At 42.4% G+C, this 18,599-nt stretch overlaps 1 protein-coding gene across 5 annotated transcripts in view; it reads left to right on the forward strand.

Moving 5' to 3' along the window:
* The window catches only part of ANGPT1 (angiopoietin 1), a 159,547-nt gene that overhangs the window by 79,091 nt on the left and 61,857 nt on the right, over nt 1–18,599 (forward strand). For all 5 annotated transcript variants that reach the window (XM_083516813.1, XM_083516817.1, XM_083516815.1 and 2 more), the window contains exons 3-4: nt 8,586–8,741; nt 12,351–12,472. In XM_083516813.1, coding sequence (XP_083372939.1) covers nt 8,586–8,741; nt 12,351–12,472 — 278 coding nt within the window. The remainder of the gene's footprint in view (nt 1–8,585; nt 8,742–12,350; nt 12,473–18,599) is intronic.

Consider the following 18,599-nt stretch of genomic DNA (forward strand, 5'->3'; position numbering starts at 1 on the left):
CCTACCTGATGCACCAATCAGTTTGTGAATTACATTTCACACATGCTCATAGTTCCTTTTCCAATATTGTTCATGATTTTTTTGCCTTTTTAGTATGGATGCATGTACCAGCTGCCATGTGTGCTGTTGAGCTATGGAGCAATCTATCGCCTTTCATCAACCTCCAAAACACACTGTATACTTAAAAGGTTTTTAACGGGTTTCAGCTTGAAAACCATTTCTTGTCATGCTAAGCTTCACCCTCTTACTGAGGCCAATTAATAGAATTCTGAAGCCTATTTGTGATCTCAGAATCATCTGGGTAGCCATTGTACTTCTTCCGGTCAAATGTAAAAGTGTAAACTACACTGAGTAATAGTCAATCAAAGTAAAAGAGAATAGCTCTTACGTTATTTATAGGCATATGCCGGAAGCCACTAACCTTAACATGCACTCATGTTCAGCATTTCTGTTTGCAATTTAATCATTAGCGTTTGGGTGGCTTCTATAAAGATCATTTGGTAAACACTGAAAGCAAAAAATAAAAAATAAAAATCAGTTACTCCTAATACGCGATCTCCTGGAATGTTTAATAAACAATAATATTTAACTCTGTGGCAGTTTTATTTCGGAGAACGTTGGAGCTTTATTACATCGCTGCTGAGTATTACCACATTGTTGAAAACACAGATTCAGTGTAATGAGTGTTTACAGAAAGCAGATGCCGCTGAATTTAATAGCATGAGCACCCATACCATTATGCAGGCAGGCTGCAAGCTAACATAAAGCATAAAAAGAGCTGGCTTAGACAGAGGCTCCAAAGCAAAAAAGAAAGGAAAGCCATAAAGCGAATAAAGAAATGCATAAGAAAGCCTTTCCTGTAGAATCAACAGCCAACTACGGTTTAGTATTATATACAAATGAGGCCATACAATCTATGTTGTCAATCTCATGTCACAGTAAACCATAGTTAATGGTTTACAGTGGTACCTCGGGTTAAGAACTTAATTCGTTCTGGAGGTCTGTTCTTAACCTGAAACTGTTCTTAACCTGAGGTACCACTTTAGCTAATGGGGCCTCTTGCTGTTGCCGCCACGCAATTTCTGTTCTCATCCTGAAGCAAAGTTCTTAACCCAAGGTACTATTTCTGGGTTAGCAGAGTCTGTAACCTGAAGCGTCTGTAACCCGAGGTACCACTGTACTGTGATTGTGCTTCTTTGCTCTGTTTTGCTCCTCCCAACTAGCTCACAGAGGAAACAGACCTCAAGTCCTGTCTTGAAATTGCATCCAAACCAGAGACTGTAGTTTGTTTCTCTCCCAAAGAAGGTTTTGCTGTACAAACCATGATAACTGGGACTTAACCTAGTGAGCTACCATCAGTAATGTTTTCTAGGGTTGCCATAGTTCAAAAAGTAATATTCCTGACACCCGCAAAGTTGCTTTTTTAAAGAAACCCACCAAATTTTTTGACCCCCACCCCAATAGTGATTTTAAGCTTTTGGAGCTGTTTCTGCTGCTTTTTCCATCACATTGCCATACATCTGGGTTTTCCCTGACATTTTGCCGATTCTGCAAAATTCACCCCGATGCCCTTTTTACACCTGAAAACCAGGACATGTCAGGAATTTCCCTGATGTATGGCAAGTTTATGCTTCCTCTTCGTTTTTCTCTAGGTTCATTAGAGGGGAACAGGTTGTTCCACTAGAAATGGGTGAGCTGTGCTACACTTACCTTGGATTGACTGGGAAATGCTCAGAAGACTTTTCACATACAAGATTGCAAAAGATCTAGGATATTCAATATGATGTGTTTTTTAAAAAAATAAATATATATACACACATCACTCCCTCTCTTTGGATGTCTTTGTGTTTTTAATGTTTTATGGGCAACCCATTCAGATGGGTTATAATAAATAATAAAAGTAGTATTATTATTATTAAAGGTAAAGGTAAAGGGACCCCTGACCATTAGGTCCAGTTGTGAATGACTCTGGGGTTGCGGCGCTCATCTTGCTTTATTGGCTGAGGGAGCCGGCGTACAGCTTCCCGGTCATGTGGCCAGCATGACTAAGCTGCTTCTGGCAAACCAGAGCAGCACACGGAAACGCCGTTTACCTTCCCGCCAGAGCGGTACCTATTTATCTACTTGCACTTGGACGTGCTTTCGAACTGCTAGGTTGGCAGGAGCAGGGACCAAGCAACGGGAGCTCACCCCGTTGCAGGGATTCGAACCGTCGACCTCCTGATTAGCAAACCCTAGGCTCTGTGGTTTAGACCACAGCACCACCCACGTCCTATTATTGATTATTATTATTATTATTATTATTATTATTAGAAGCATCTTGTTCTCACAGTGACTAAGCAGATGTGTATAGGAAGCCCAAAAGCCAGACCTGAGTACAACAGCACACTCCCTGTTTGTGATTCCCTTTTTATGAATCCTAGCATTTGTAAGAAGAGGCCCTTAGAATGCCAGGTAGCATGTTTGCACTGGTATTATTCAGTAATGCAGCATTATTGCAAGCAAAGCCTGTGATATTTCTGAGCTTTTATTCTAATGCTTCCATTGGTTTTCTCCCTTTTCTGAGCTGAAAAATCATCTCTCAATCACCTATATTTGTTCTGGAGGGAAAGCTCCATTTTCTTCCTCATAGGCAAACATTTTCTGCCTCCCACAAAAAAACAACCCAACCCCCCCCCCCCCACTACTTGGAGTTCTACATAGACAATCAAATTTGTTACAAATCTTTCTTGACCTCAGCCAGTGCAATTCATCAGCCTTTGCCAGTCTGGCATCTGCAGAAGTACATAGATAAAAGATGAAAGGGTGCTTTTGTATTAATCCCATGCTGTACATTTCCCTTCTTACTTTTTCCCTCAGTCCCTAAATCAAGGCACACATCTGGCCCGTATTGGGTGCTGCTTACTGTTCAGAATGAAACATGCTCACTTCCCCTGTAGCATTTCAAGTTTAATAGAAAAGGAACGGCAGCAGAACTTGAGGATGTTCCCCGACTAAAATGGGGAAGGCAACTTCAGAGGGCTGGTTCAGATGTAAGACTAAAACTTTGCTTAGTAGGGAAAGGAGCCTTTAAAAAATGCCTTGGGAGTCTCATAACAATGTGATGTAAGTATAAAAGTATTTTAAATCTCACATATGAAAAGTTTCCAGGTTGTATAAAGGAAAGTTCATACACCTCTGAGCCACCTTCTGGTTGTGACCAGCACATGGGGCAACATTGCCCAGCAGTGCAGAGCCCAGAAACAGGATGGGGGAGGAAGAATTGCGCCTGCCCTCACAAGATCTCATGGGGTGGTGTTCATCCCATGGGAACTCAGGTGAGAAAGGAAGGGTCTCTGGTTCTTTCCTCTCAACCTCAACTGGCCTCTTTGGAGGCTTGTTTGTTTGTTTGTTTCCCTTTCCCCTCATTATGTTAAGCATTGGAGAGAATTTTTGTTACAAGTGTGGGTGGAAATGGAATTGGGTAGGATCGGCATAGTAGTAGTAGTAGTAGTAGTAGTAGTAATTTATTTATACCCCCCATCTGGCTGGGTTTCCCAGCCACTCTGGGCAGCTCCCAACAAAATATTAAAAATACAATAAAGCATCAAACATTAGAAACTTCCCTAAACAGGGCTGCCTTCAGATGTCTTCTAAAAGTGAGATACAGTGGTACCTTGGGTTACAAACACTTCGGGTTACGCTTTTTCAGGTTACGGACCGCGGTAAACCTGGAAGTACAATAAATGGTTACTTCTGGGATTTGCTGCTCACGTATGTGCAGAAGCACTCAACCACGCTTTGTGCATTCGCAGAAGCACCAAATCATGCCACGTGCTTGCGCAGACGTGGCGCTGAAGCTTACAAACGCTGCGGGTTGCAGACATGCCTCCATCACGGATTACGTCCACAACCTGAGGTTCCACTGTAGTTGTTTATTTCCTTGACATCTGATGGGAGGGCGTTCCACAGAATGGGCGCCACTATTGAGAAGGCCCTCTGCCTGGTTCCTAGTAAATGGGTCTGAGGGGAGGATTCACTAAGACACGCCCAGCATGAGTTAGGATCTCTACCTAACAGGAATCTCTTCCCACTTGCCTAGTGAGACCCTGGATGCCAGGCTTTCATCAAACCAGAGTTCAGTGCTGGAGAACTCCCATGGAGGGCCTTTCTAAGCTCAGTGCATTGCCATTCCATCAGCAAAGGCAGAGTGGAATGAGGAACTCATCCTTGTCCTACTGCCATGCCAACCCAGCTTACTGACCATAGTCAGTGAAAATCTCATCTGGTTTTCACCGAACTCCAGTGTCTCAATTTTTTTCACTGCTCTCATGGGCCATAGACTGTGCCTGCTTAGGCAATACCATACTGGCATTGTCTTTGCAATGTGTTGCATCAAAGAATCTCAGCTGCTATTGAATTTTTCTTCTCACTCCCCCCCCCCAAAAAAATGACTCCATCTTCAATGTATTTAAATGACCATTATTCAAGACAGTAACACAGGGAGCACAGGGTCACATTCCTGGAATTGGTTTTAAAAGGCTGTGAACTCCAAAGAAATATTATCAAAATAGCAATAGCGAAAACACCTCCTACATCTGCAAACACTCCAGAGATCCTGGCATCTGGTCAACAATGCCTATCTGTTCTTCACTGGAGAAGACATTCAGGTCTCCTGCCACTTTATGCCTAAATTCATCCTCTGCATCCCTAGCTGAAACACTGAAAATCTGACATGGGAACTGTCAGGGGTTTAGGAGCAGAGGCACGGGCAAGGGAGGAAACAGAGAGCGAAGGGGAGGAGGCAGAAGAAAAGATGAGTGATGACGACGACCCGAGATCTCCCAGTCTTTCCAGTGAATCAGAGGATTCACAGAAAGGAGCACCAGTAGCCAGGGCAAGGGGGGAGTCCAGGGGGGCACCCCAGGAAGATAGAGCCAGAGGGGACTCAGAGGAGAGCAGCTGGAAATCGGGACCAGCGTCACCGCCAGGAAACAGGGAAGAGGAAGGGAGCCAGGGGGGAAGCGCTGGCAGCTCACCACAGGAGGGAGGACATGAGTCAGGAGTGGCCACACCTCCATCGGGGAGCGAAGAAACGGTTAAGAGGAAAGTGGGAGGTTGGGCGCGCGCGCCAAGTTCAAATGCAGAGGAAGGCGGCGCAGTAAGCCCCGAAAGGGAGCCAGGTCCTAAAGCCCGGCGCAAGGAGGCAGAAGGGTCCGGGTCAGCGTCAGAAGAATCCCGGAAGAAAGAAGCCCCGGGGGGTAGAGGGACCCAGAGGAGGACAGTCAGGCGGAAAAGGTGGAGCAAGGCTAGGATATTAAGTTGGTGCACACGGGGCGGGAACTCAGACGGAGCTTCGCCGATCTAGCTACTAGACGTAGAGTTGCCCGCAGCAGCGTGAGAATGGAAACTGTAATTCAATAAAGACTTTTACTTAATGATCGCTGGCTAGCGTGATCCTCTGTGAGCTAGGATCTTCAAGCAGCTCTGACAGGAACGAATATCCTGCACATTTTCAGGCAGGGACAAAGAAAGAACAGCTTAGCCAAGACTCAGAGACTCTGAATCCACTTGCAATGCTTTCCTCTGAATTACATTGACTTAGAAAGTTGCTAACTTTCATTGATAGTCAGTAAACCCAAGCTAGACTTTCATATCTTACCCAGTGAATAACATCTGCAAAGTCCAATGCATGTTGAGCCCCTTTCTGTAACCATTGTGAAGGGAGACTCCAGAAGAGGCAATCCGAATTGCTCTGTCTGAAGACAAGATGGTGGTGTCTCCATTTGCCTCCCTTTCTCAGGGCTCTCTCACAGGGCAGTGAGATAATATCACCAGGGGAGTGAGAGGTCCATCAAACTGATTCACAGACATGTATATGAAGCTGTCTTTGCCTGCCTCTTTCCCCCTACAATCGTAGATCTCAAGGAGATGGGAGTTTTACATTTACCCACGAATTCCATTGACTCAGAAACCATATAGTCTGATGAGTATGATGGGCACTAGTTTTTTATCCAGAAGTCTCAGCTATAACTATGACTATCAATATACTATTTATAATAATATAATAATAATAATTTATTATTTAGACCCCGCCCATCTGGCTGGGTTTCCCCAGCCACTCTGGGCGGCTTCCAACTGAATATTAAAAACAGTACAGCTTCAAACATGAAAAACTTCCCTAAAGAGGGCTGCCTTCAGATGACTTTTAAAAGTAAAATAGTTGTTTATTGCTTTGACATCTGCTGGGAGGGCGTTCCACAGGGCAGGCGCCACTACTGAGAAGGCCCTCTGCCTGGTTCCCTGTAACCTTACTTCTTGCAATGAGGGAACCGCCAGAAGGCCCTCGGTGCTGGATCTCAGTGTCCGGGCTGAACGATGGGGATGGAGACGCTCCTTCAGGTATACTGGACCGAGGCCATTTAGGGCTTTAAAGGTCAGCACCAACACCAACATTTAATGTAGCCTACAAAAATAAACTAAGCATATTTCAGAAATGGAGCTGAATAGTTCTACCATGATGCTAATGTTGTTGCTGTTATTTCAGTTATTTAATAAATTTATAGTCCACTTTTCAAATAAATAAAAAAAATCTTCACAAACCAGTATGTAAGTACACAGTTAGCTAATGATCAGATTATATAAATGTATATGAAAAATTAATCACATGACTTAGTACTATGTACATTTGACTTTGTAAGCTGTGCTCTCCTCATTTACTGTCCCAATAATAAAATACAGATCCCCCCCCCCCGCATAGCCATCTGTATAAAAAAAAAAGATGAATATATTTATTATCGCATAACCTTTTGTGGACTATAGTCCACTTCAGTTGATGCAGGTACTGGATTATAGTCCACAAGAGAAGCTTATTCATCATAAATTTGTCAGTCTTTAATGTGCCACAAGACTTTCTTTACAAGACTTTCTTGTTTTTGTTTCAAGAGATTAACAAGGATATTTCTCTGGAAATTATTACAATGGAGTTCTGTGTTACAATTATTCTGTGAGAGGTTATCACACTCTAAAAATGTCATCAACCCAGTACTATTTTGGAGGAAATTAATTCAGACACCCTCTCTGAAAGTCACAAGCCAATTGCTTGTGGTTTTGCTCTACTTCTTGATTATGAGCTTCTTAGAACTGCAATTTTGCTACTAGATGTGTAAATCTAGCCTTACCATTGTAATATATTATAATGTGTTTTCCATCCACCACTTTGGACACTATTGGTACTCCCCAAGGCAACATTAGAGGCCAAAGGGAAGGTAAGAGTTCATTTGGCCCCAACTGACTTTATTATATGGCTCATCACATAGTTTGTTGAATCAGCTGTTGTGTAAAAGTGAGCTGGGTGATTGATTTTTACAAGGGAAGCTGCAATGAACTTTTGTTTCCGGAATGGTAGGATTGATTCCTAAACATACTGCATATGAAAGGGCTACATCCCACTGCAGAAGAGCAACAACTCACCTTGTCTTATGAGAAAATAGTTTGCCTGAGGCTGCTGGCTATGAATCCAGGGAAGCTAAATGTTGGAAAATTCAGGACAGTGTAGTTCTCCACACTAGATTCCAGTGAATGTAATGATGGCCACCACTTAGATGGCTGTAAAATAATATTAGACATATTGGTGGTGGATAAGGCCATCAATCACTGCTGGCCATGATGGCTGTTCTACCTCCACTGCTGGAGGCAATATGTTTCTGAATACCTATTGAAGTGAATCACAAGCAGGGACAGTGCTATTGTGGTTCTGGTCCCACTTGTGGCCTTCCTGTAGGCATCTGGTATGATACCAGAAAGTTGGACCAAAATGTGGGCCTTTGGCCTGATGGCAGGACTCATCTTCTGTCAGGCTTCAGGGAATCAGATCCCTGCCCCAGTGGCAGGAAAGAAGCAGATAAAAAAAAGAAGAGTTCTAACCAGTTAGTTTATTCAATAATCACAGCGAGAGACAAAGGAATGCAGTCTCTCTCTAGAAATGGCATTGGTCCAAGTAAAGCCACACACACACACCTGTCTCTCTTATCCTACGTCATCCCTGCACTGGCTGAGCTGGGCTTTCTGTCTCTGAGCTTTCTGTTCGGCTACTCTCACTGCATGCCTAGTCCTGGGGGAAGTTGGCTCAGGAATGCTTTCCAAAGACACTGAGTCTGTCAGCTGTCTCTTCCCTGGTGTTTCTTTTTCCTGCTGTTCCTCTTCCAATATTTCCCAGCTTTTCCCCTCTGCAATCTCTGAACTAGGCCCTTCTGCAAACCACTGTTCTAAATCTATACTGTCCTCCTATTCTTGGGAAGGTTCAGGAGAAGGGAGGGCACCATTTCCTCAGTCCTGCCCCTGAAATCTTCTTATGTTCTGTTGCTGATTTTACTTTTGTTTGCTGTGCTGGTAGTATTTATGGGATTGTTTCCAAGCTTTGTTATTTTTGCTTTGCTTATTTTTATTTTTAAACTTTTGCATTTCACATTGTTTTGAAGTCCGCTATGGAGAGGAAAAAGCGCTTATAAATTTATTACACACACACACACACATTTAAATTGCAGATGCATTTTAACATAAATACATTGCTGCCATTTAAACTCGTTACCTGTTCTCTTCCATAGCTTGAGAACTACATTGTGGAAAACATGAAATCAGAGATGGCGCAGTTACAGCAGAACGCTGTGCAGAACCATACAGCCACCATGCTGGAAATAGGAACCAGCCTCCTCAGCCAGACAGCAGAGCAGACAAGAAAGCTCACAGATGTCGAAACACAGGTATGTTTCCATGCTTGCATTCACCAGGCCATTAACTATGACAAAACATTTCCCCCTTTACTCCCCTTTTTTCTGTGTCATTTCCTCATACTGTGCTACTCGGCATTTATTTATTTATTTTTGCTGCAGGAAACACACTTCTTGATTGGTGGTAACAGCAGCAAAGCCTGGTTTCAGTTAAAGTGTCCTGGTTTGGGCCAAATGGGAGTTGCTTGGTATCATTTGCTCTGCATGTGTTATCTCAGGCTGAACTAGCCAAGAAAGTGAGCTGCTGCTGCTGACTTCAAATAAACAGCTTGGCTACTAGCTGTGAGCAACTGAAGCATCGGATGTGTCGAAAAGTTCTGATTGTGCCTTTTATATATGTGATCACTTGCCGCTTTAGGCTAGCTTGGGTTGCTTTGATTTTCTCTTCAGTGTTCACAGCCATGAAAAATACACTGTGCCCATGGAGTATTGCTATCGAAGACAATTATAGAATCCCAGGGTTGTAGAAATGTAGAGTTGGGAAAGACCTTTGGGGTCATCTAATCCAACTGCTTGCAATGCAAGAATCTCAACTAAAGCAACAATGACAGATTACCGTCCAACCTCTGCTTAAAAACCTCCAAGGAAGGAGAATCCACCACCTTCCAAGGGAGTTTGTTTCATGGTCAAACTGCTCTTACTGTCAGAAAGTCCTTTCTGATGATTAGTTGGAATCTCCTCTCCCTTAACTTGAATCCACTGGTGCAGGTCCTACCCTCTAGAACAGGAGAAAACACTCTTATTCCATCAATGCTGCTGCAGGGCAATGGCGCAGCCCATAGCTGAGGGGAGGAAGGATCCAATGTAGGGCAGAACCTGTGGAAGGCACTTTGCTGTAGGTCCCCTTGAACCTGGATCCAGCCCTGGGAACGGCCAAAACACAAGTTTATCATCTCAGTGAGAACTTGGCCTGAATTGTAAGTTATTGTAGGGGCTTCTGTGATATGCTTAGGATTGCAAGTCATTTAATGTCCCATGTGTAAGTTCATGTCCAACAATACTTCTCCTGTTGTTTAATGGTGGTAGTGGAGGTGGGATGTCCTAGGGGAGAGCCAGTGTGGTGTAGTGGTTAAAGCGGTGGACTCGTAACCTGGAGAACCGGTTTCCCTTCCCCGCTCCTCCACATGCAGCTGCTGAGTGACCTTGGGCTAGTCATACTTCTCTGAAGTCACTCAGCCTCACTCACCTCACAGAGTGTTTGTTGTGGGGAAAGAAGGGAAAGGAGATTGTTAGCCGCTTTGAGACTCCTTAAGGGGAGTGAAAGGTGGGATATCAAGTCCAAACTCCTCCTCCTCTTCCTCTTCCTCTTCCTCTTCCTCTTCCTCTTCCTCCTCCTCCTCCTCCTCCTCCTCCTCTTCTTCTTCTTCCAGGGCTAAAGAGACCAGACCTTTCTGCCTGTTCTAGCTGTAATTAAGTAATGGCTGTGCACTGCCTCTACCACTGGAGGCAGTACTGCTCCTGAATACCATTTGCTGGAACCCACAGGAGGGGAGTGGGCCCTTGTGTCTGAATCCTGTTTCCCACACGCATTTGGTTGACCACTGTGATAACAGGCTGCCGGACAAGACGGGCCATTTTGGCCTGATCCAGCAGGTTCTTCTCATAGTCTTATGTTCCCAACTGTCTGTACCTAAGGCTAAGAGGTCCTGTTGGGAACCCATCACAGACAGGGCCTGGGTTTGAAGGGAGGAGACAGAGAAGTCCACAAGATCAGCATCCCAGCTTCTGATACATGTCCGTTGGCCCAAACTCATTGAGAGCCCTTTGATATAATCTATCTGTTCACAATTCATAATTCTCCGCCACTCTTTCCCCTTTCCCTTACAGTTTCAAGCATATGGTATCTAGCAGATGATGCGCATCCAGACTGTCTGCTTAAAACAAATGTATGCATGTGTGTAATCACTACACTGGCCAGTTAGTTATACCAGCAGAGTGTTTGAGATGGATCATATTTTTTGTATTCTCCGAGCCTCAAACCGTGTTTACAGTATCCTTTCCCGAAATGATTACTTAAAACGCATATCAACATATAGAGTAACAAGATCAATTACACAAGAAAGGACAATTAATTTAGTCTAGCTAGAGATAATATACACATGGTGATGACAATATAGTCTTACTCAAGCTCTCAGCTTCTTAGTTTTCCATGGAAGGGCTAATAAAAGTTTCATATAAGACGGCCTTAGCTTGTAGGTAATGGAATATGAGCATGAGAAATTGCTGGAACCAAAATCTTATATTTTTAGTCTTAAGTCATAACAGAGAATAGAGGCTACACTATATATTTGAACTGCATTAGGAGAAAATAAGCATGTCAAGGTCAACTCACCCATCATCCTTGATAAACAAAGGCCGGCTTTTATATTACCAGAGCAGTGTAGATGCTGATCCCCATTGGCTTAGTCCTGCAGTCACAGTATTAAACATAAGAATTGACTTTTGGCACACATACAATATAGGGGGGATGCCCACTATCAGAAGGCAACACTAGAATTTATGCTTTACACAGGATTTCAGCCAAAGATTGTGACCTTTTTTTGTTGAATCACTCATAACACCAACTATTTTTCTGGCAATCTATCCAAATATGTAGAGAATATATGCGTTGTGATACAACAAGATAAATGTGTATTATTCACTAATTTTCTAGACAATCGCCCATCAGAACCGCCAGAGCCTTCTCTTTCTAATTTTATAACGACTGCCCCAAAACCTGATTTGATCATGCACGAATAAGTAGATTCACAATGTGATCCACAAGACAGAATTCTTGGATCTGAAGTGCTCATAGCTGGAGCACACATGATTTTGGGTCGTGGTAGAAAATAGTCTGTCTCCCTGTAATGACAGGCCTGTTATATCCTATGGCAACTCTACATTTGGCCAATGGTGCCTTCTTTAAATAACACACATGCACCATGCTTGGCATGCAGAGACATGATGATTGGTAGTGGTCCTATAAATTCTCCATAACCTGATTGGCATTGACAGCCTTATATTTTATGTGTATCTAGGAAGATTCCCCCATCCCTATATATAGGAAGGAATGGGTTCCCCCCAACATGTTTGGTTTAAAGGTGGGCTGAGGTCTGAGAACACTGAAGGCTACTGTTCTAGGTGATGTTGTTCGGTAAGGACACAGGAAGAACCTAGTGAGGCTTAGAGTGACTGAAATTGAAGAAGCTCAAGGGAGGAATGTAAACTTACTTCCAAGGAGGTATGCAATATCTGAAGCTATGCTATAAATAAACCTAGACCAAACACAGCCAAAGAAATACCTTGGGACAATGATGTTTTGGAACTTCTGTTTACAGAACAGAAGCTGGGGAGCAGGTTGGCGTGTGTTTAAATTTAAATCACCCTGGCAAGCTACTTAGGTAAATGCACTTCATAAAAGAACAATGGAAAAGCTGTAGAGACCAAAATAAAATGTCCTGTTGATGTGTCTCTATTTTGCAATATTTTTCTTTTGGATCATCATGATATGTCTGGGACCAAGCAAAGCAGAACAGCAATGTTGACTGCTAAAGTCAAAAGTATTGGAAGGCCTATCTATTATTTCTCGCTTGCCTCCTTCAGGTACTAAATCAAACGTCTCGACTAGAAATTCAGCTGCTGGAGAATTCATTATCTACTTACAAGCTGGAGAAACAACTGCTCCAGCAGACACATGAAATCTTGAAAATCCATGATAAAAATAGGTGAGTGCAGAGTTCTTTAATACTGTTGTAAAGCATGTGTGGAAGAACATTTTCAGTACCAAGAGGCCTTCTTCTGGACATTCTCTAATTGATTGATTGATTGATTGATTGATTGATTGGATTTCTACTCCACTGTTTCTCAAAAAGGAGCCCAGGCTGGCAAGCAACGAAACAATACAATTATATATGATGCTATCAGGTAAAATGGCCAGTACTCTGTACTGTTATGCTTACAGTGACCCTAAACTTTTGAATGATACCAGTGGATGAAAGGCAGCAAGGTGTGATATTGGCATCTCAAAAGAACCTGGGAACCAGAAAGACTCATGAAGGGGCTCTGCTTCCCTGCACCCCCATGGCAATCACTGGGGGAAGGTAAATACTGAGCAGTACAGTTGATGAAAGGAGTGTGAACTCTTCCTTCATACATTTGATGCAATCACTGGTCTTGAATTAGTGCTAAAGCACTCTATTGCTGTAGGTAAGTGGTAGCTAAAATGATGGCCCTCTGAATATTGCTGGACCCATTAGGTCAGGCTTCCTCAACCTCGGCCCTCCAGATATTTTTTGGACTGCAACTCCCATGATCCCTAGCTAGCAGGACCAGTGGCAGTGGTCAGGGATGATGCGAATTGTAGTCTCAAAACATCTGGAGGGTCAAGGTTGAGGAAGCCTGCATTAGGGATGTAGGAATGTGCCTCATTCCATTCTGACGTTCATTCATACTGACATATTGGTCAATATGCTCAACTGAATTTTCTTTTCTCCTTGTAATATGCTACCCGCTTCATTATTCACGTAAGTAGAATTATACCGTATATGTATTTTTGTGGTATGTAATGCCATACATAGACACCATATTTTGATATTCATTTTTTGGCATTATTTTCCTTACATCTCACTTCTTTGCAGTTATTTCATTGTGCTATTTCATTGTGGAAAGGCAGTGCTGCGCTGCACTGTGCTTACAGTGGAATCCTCTGACATTCCTAGTGCTAATCAATCGCAGCTAGCATGGTAAATGAGAGGATGCTGTTGATTGGCTTGGGGAAACTATGGCTCTCAAGATTTTGGTCAGTGATCAGGGATAATGGGAGTTGCTGTCTAGCAGCATCTAGAGAACCACAGGTTTAGCTGCACCTGCTCTAGATCAATGGGGAGAAATCGGGGCGGGGCAGATTGTGGAGGAATATATTTATTCATCTCCAACCTGAACAGTATATGGTTACCCATCTCTCCTTCCTTGCTTTGGAGATTTCTTTATTTCTCTTGTTGATCGTGGAATGAGATTGTCACCCCCACTTACATTCATCACTAGCATTGTTTTTAACTCTTTTTAACATCTATAGCTCGGGAAGGGTCTATGCATACTAAATCCTTGGGAGGCTTTTGGGGGAGGGTTTCTCTCATTTTTTAAACAAAGTGCTACTTTTTTAAAAATAAAACAACAACCTAGGAAGTCTCCCAGGTATGAAGAAATTCTTACTTTATCTGTGGGTGGCCTCATGTCACTGCCCTGTTGATTGGCAGAGGGCCACCAAGTTAACTATAGGGGGAATTCTATATGGCCCTATCAGGAGTATTGGATATGGAGTAGGGCTATTCATGTTATCTTAAGAAACATTGTTCCATGTAAAGGCAGGGGGTAGCTTAAGAAAGGGACAAATAGACAAATGAAGCTGGATATTATTATGCTTTCCCAAACCATTCCAATTATTAACTAACATCAAGGACTGCTTTTTTGTGCTGTTTGAAATGTACTTCTTGGACAATTGCTGCACAAACACTTACACACACTGATATTCTCAAAGAACCTAGGAACAGCTTCGTGCTTAGCAAACAGTTTGCATGTATTCAGAGATGCTTTTAACAGGACATTCACATCCTGATTGTCTCATTTTGCAGGATCTTTCGTTCCATTAATTGCACTTAGGAGATGATAAAACAATCTCATAGAGAGATATTGCATGGTTCCTAAATGACTAGTTTATCAAGCAATTATTGTAGTCACCAAGTAGTTGACTTGGTTGTCACTAGGGATGGATGGAGCAGTCTGTTGCCAGTCAATGCCCGTTTCACATGTTTTCATCCCATTTCTGCATTGATCTGTACATTTTGGGGTGGGGAAAGAATCCATATGAAATTTTGTATCCAAATACTTACTTAAATGCATATCTTATCACAAAATGCAAATTCGCATTTTCTTTCAATATAGACATTTCTAAGCATATTTTATCCTAAAATATGTATTTTGGTGCATTTTTATAAAAGAAAATAACCATATCACATTATCTGGAAAAATCCAAAGTTTAATTACAGGCTCATCAATGTAGTTCCTCCCCCAAAAGCCTCCCAAGGATTTAGTATGCATTAGTCTGGCAATTGTTAAACAGACCAGTTTGCTTGAAAAATGTGGAGCAGCACCCTTAAGGACCTTCATATGTCACAAGAAAGCACAACAGCCATCTTTCCATTCCATTGCAGAAATGAAACCCCAGAACCATATGGGTGGGGTAAATTACATAGGTATTTCCCATCTGATATTCATCCCAGTGGACAGCAACCATTGGGTGAAAATTGCAATTGGCTCTGCTCACATTGTTCTTAGCATTCAACCACTCTTGTGCAACCAGAGGTAAAACTGTGGGAACGTGGTCTCTGCATCGTTGTGGTAATGCATAAAAGGCCACTTTGTTATATAGGAATACTGGCCCCGTAGGAAAGCAAAGCAGGGAGATTCGGTAATCGGCTGAAATCTAGACCCTTTATAGGTAATGTGCTCTATCAACTTTTGCTTCCGTATTATTGAATTAGCTGCAAGACCATTACAAAGCTTCAGTGTCAAAGTGGAAATGTGTGTGGCTTTTTAACCCACTGACCTACTGATTGTATTAGTGACCTGCCAATTATCGGCTTAGGCCTAAGTATTTATTTAGAATGTGGAAAAGGCAGAGATCCCTATAGGTGATAACTGGTGTGCTTAATATTTTGCATTTATTTATGTGCTGTAATAATGTGTCACAGTGTTAAGATATGTTTGGCAGTAAATAAACATGGCCTGCCTTGACCTCTGTGTGTGGCTGCATCGACTTACACACTGATGTGCCCTTTTAATGTGATGAAATAGCCTGGCCTTGTATATGGAAGGAAGGGATGTGTTGAAAATCAACCTATTTTCATGCTGCAGTTAAAGGAGGGAAGGGGAGCAGAAACTGTTTGTTCAAGAAAGCAGAATGCAGTAAGGTCCATTAATAAAATTAGCAGGAGTGAGAAGACTGGAGAGGTCATCTTTTCTTGTTGTAGAGATCACAACTTTTTCATTGTCTCGCTTATTTCCAAAAAACAATTGAATTGGAACAACAGGATTAAGATATTAGGCTACTCAGAAACTTCCCTATAGATAATGGAGAAAAGTTGCCTAGCCCATAACCCACAAACTGGTTGAATTGAAAGTTTGGATAATAATTGAGTGAGGATGGTTCCTCAATATTCTTGTGGCATTGCCCCCTTCTAATGTTTTACCCAGATTTTAGAATCTGGTTTTATTTCCATAATGGCACTGATGCCTTAACAGTTCATCATACCTTAAACAAATAAAAATAAAATAAAAACCCAGAGTTTGTTCAGACCCCTGCACATAATCAGTTTGATGCAGTTTGCAGTTAACATCTTTTTCCTTTGTGGATTATGAATGCAGACCAGTACATATTCACTTATTGTTTTGTTGTTTCTGTTTTAACTATCTATTTGTGATTTTATCTCATGTTTTAATCTTGTGTACCACTTTGAGATCTTTTGATGCAGAGCAGTATATAAATCTAATAAATCAAATAAAAATAAATAAATATGCACTTAGATTAAATCACAGCATAAAAAGGAATCTGTGTGATTGCACAATCACATCACAATTCTTTTAATCAGTGCATGTACTTCAATCAATGCATTTTTCATACATAACAAAATGCAGGCAAAATTATCACATCTGTTCTTTTCAATGAACTGGCAGCATGCATGCTTTGGAAAGTAGATTCCAACTGCAACTCAGAGCAAAAAGTATCTGCATGTGAGATCATCACCAAGAATGATCCATGCCAGGGGTGAGTGAAAGGTAGCTTTGGATCTGTTTGTGGACTGGCAACTTCCAATTGTTTAACAGCGGCAATGGCAAAATGGCTCCCCCAACTCCAAATTATATTGCTGAAATGAAGAAAATTGGGGAAGGGGGACACACAGGAGTGGGGTTTTAGGAGCTGTGCAATCGGTTCTGGTACTGAAACAAATCCTTGGGCTCAGAATTCTTTAACTCTAAGTACAGTTGTACCTTGGTTTGCGAACGCCTTGTGAGTCAAACGTTTTGGCTCCCGAACGCCGCAAACCCAGAAGTAAGTGTTCCGGTTTGCGAACGTTCTTTGGAACCCAAACATCCGACAGGGCTTCTGCAGCTTCCAATTGGCTGCAGGAGCTTCCTGCAGCCAATCAGAAGCCACACCTTGGTTTCTGAACATTTTGGCAGTCGAACGGACTTCTGGAATGGATTCCATTTGACTTCTGTTGTAAATAAAAATATGCCCTTTTCCCTTATGGGGTATCCAAGAGCCCATATAGAGTCCTTACATAGGTTCCCTATTGGTAGGAGAAAATAACAGAGGCCAACCAGAGAATATTGAGAAGCAAAGCAGCTAGTAAGCTTGATCTTTATTGATCTGTTGCAACAGGGTACTCCCCTCACACGCAGGAGAGGAAGAGGACCCAGAACAATGGCCTGCAAGGCCTTATAAAGACTTTTGAAATTCCCCTTCTCTAGATCAGGACCACCCCCAGAAACATTATGCATACATCACAGAAGGGGTGTAACCTAAGACCACCCCTCAGATACATCCCACCTACATCACAGAAATTTAAATGTTGTTTTTCTCTTCTCCTTGTTTATCTCCTGTCTAGCAGGTTACTTGATTGGATTTTCTGGGGAGCCTGGCCATTCTTTTGTAGTGGTAAAATACTTATTTCCTGGGCCAGGTCACAGGCTCACACCTTATTCAAACACAGATTAAGACAGGATTTGTGAAGGAAGAGACAATGGGGAGGCTTTTCCATTTTTAACCTTGCAGAGAAAGGATTTGGTCAGTTTAGGAATCAAAATGGTTCCAGGTTGGTTTTCCTGTGCTGATCTATGTATGTGCAGTTATGAACATTACTATATATCTAAGACCATAAAATTCCTATCACACTTCCGAGGTACCACTGTATGTCTTTTGCATCCAGCTTTGAATGGTTAATCTTAAGGTTCCAGTTATTTTTTAAAAGGCTGTGAGTCATGAGGGTTATGTACTACCTTCGGTGCCAGAGGCAATATGCCTTTGAACATGATTTGCTGAGAATCATGAGTGGGAGAGGACCACTCCACTCATGTCCTGCTAACAGACTTCCTGCAGGCCTTTTGTTAGCCGCCATGACTAAATGCTGGACTAAAGGAGCATTTGGTCTGATCCTGCAAGCTCTTCTTAGATCTTGTCAACTGAGTTTGCCCATCCTGATCTACACATGTTTCCTATCCCTCCCTCCACATACCAATCTTCCCCTGTAAGAATTTTGTAACTTTAGGAGCAGCCTTTCGTTGGAAAGGATATCCCTGCGTTTCCAACACAAGGGCTTGCGACTGCTCAGCCATGAACAAAAAGTGCTTAAAAAAGGATTTTGGCATGAGAATTGCCACAGCAGCGACATTATGATCCCTTCACCAATTTTTTTTTTTTTTTTAAATCTGTAGTGTTAGTATAATGCGCTGTCAAAAAACATCTGGTGCTATAATTTTCCGTGTAAGAGGAATGTGTAATACCTTGGACGTAATTTTTTATATATATAGATGCATTGAAAACTATGGGCCAAAACATACATGATGTGGTGGGACATCTGTAATCAGAGCTCTTGATGTTTTATTACAGCTTTAAGCAGCTGTGGGACCCCCAAAATTAGACGAGGGCAATGGCACCAGGAGGTAGCGCAGTGTTGAAACCTTTGTCTCTGTGCTGTTTTCCTAGTTAAAATATGTCCCTTCCCCTGGAGTCCCGTTGGGGGAAGCTAATAAGCTCAGGAGGTCCCCTTTCCTCCTAGTAGAGCTAATAGCAGC

This window comes from Podarcis liolepis, assembly GCF_965112155.1.
Source record: "Podarcis liolepis genome assembly, chromosome: 8".
In the NCBI taxonomy this organism is placed as follows: Eukaryota; Metazoa; Chordata; class Lepidosauria; order Squamata; family Lacertidae; genus Podarcis; species Podarcis liolepis.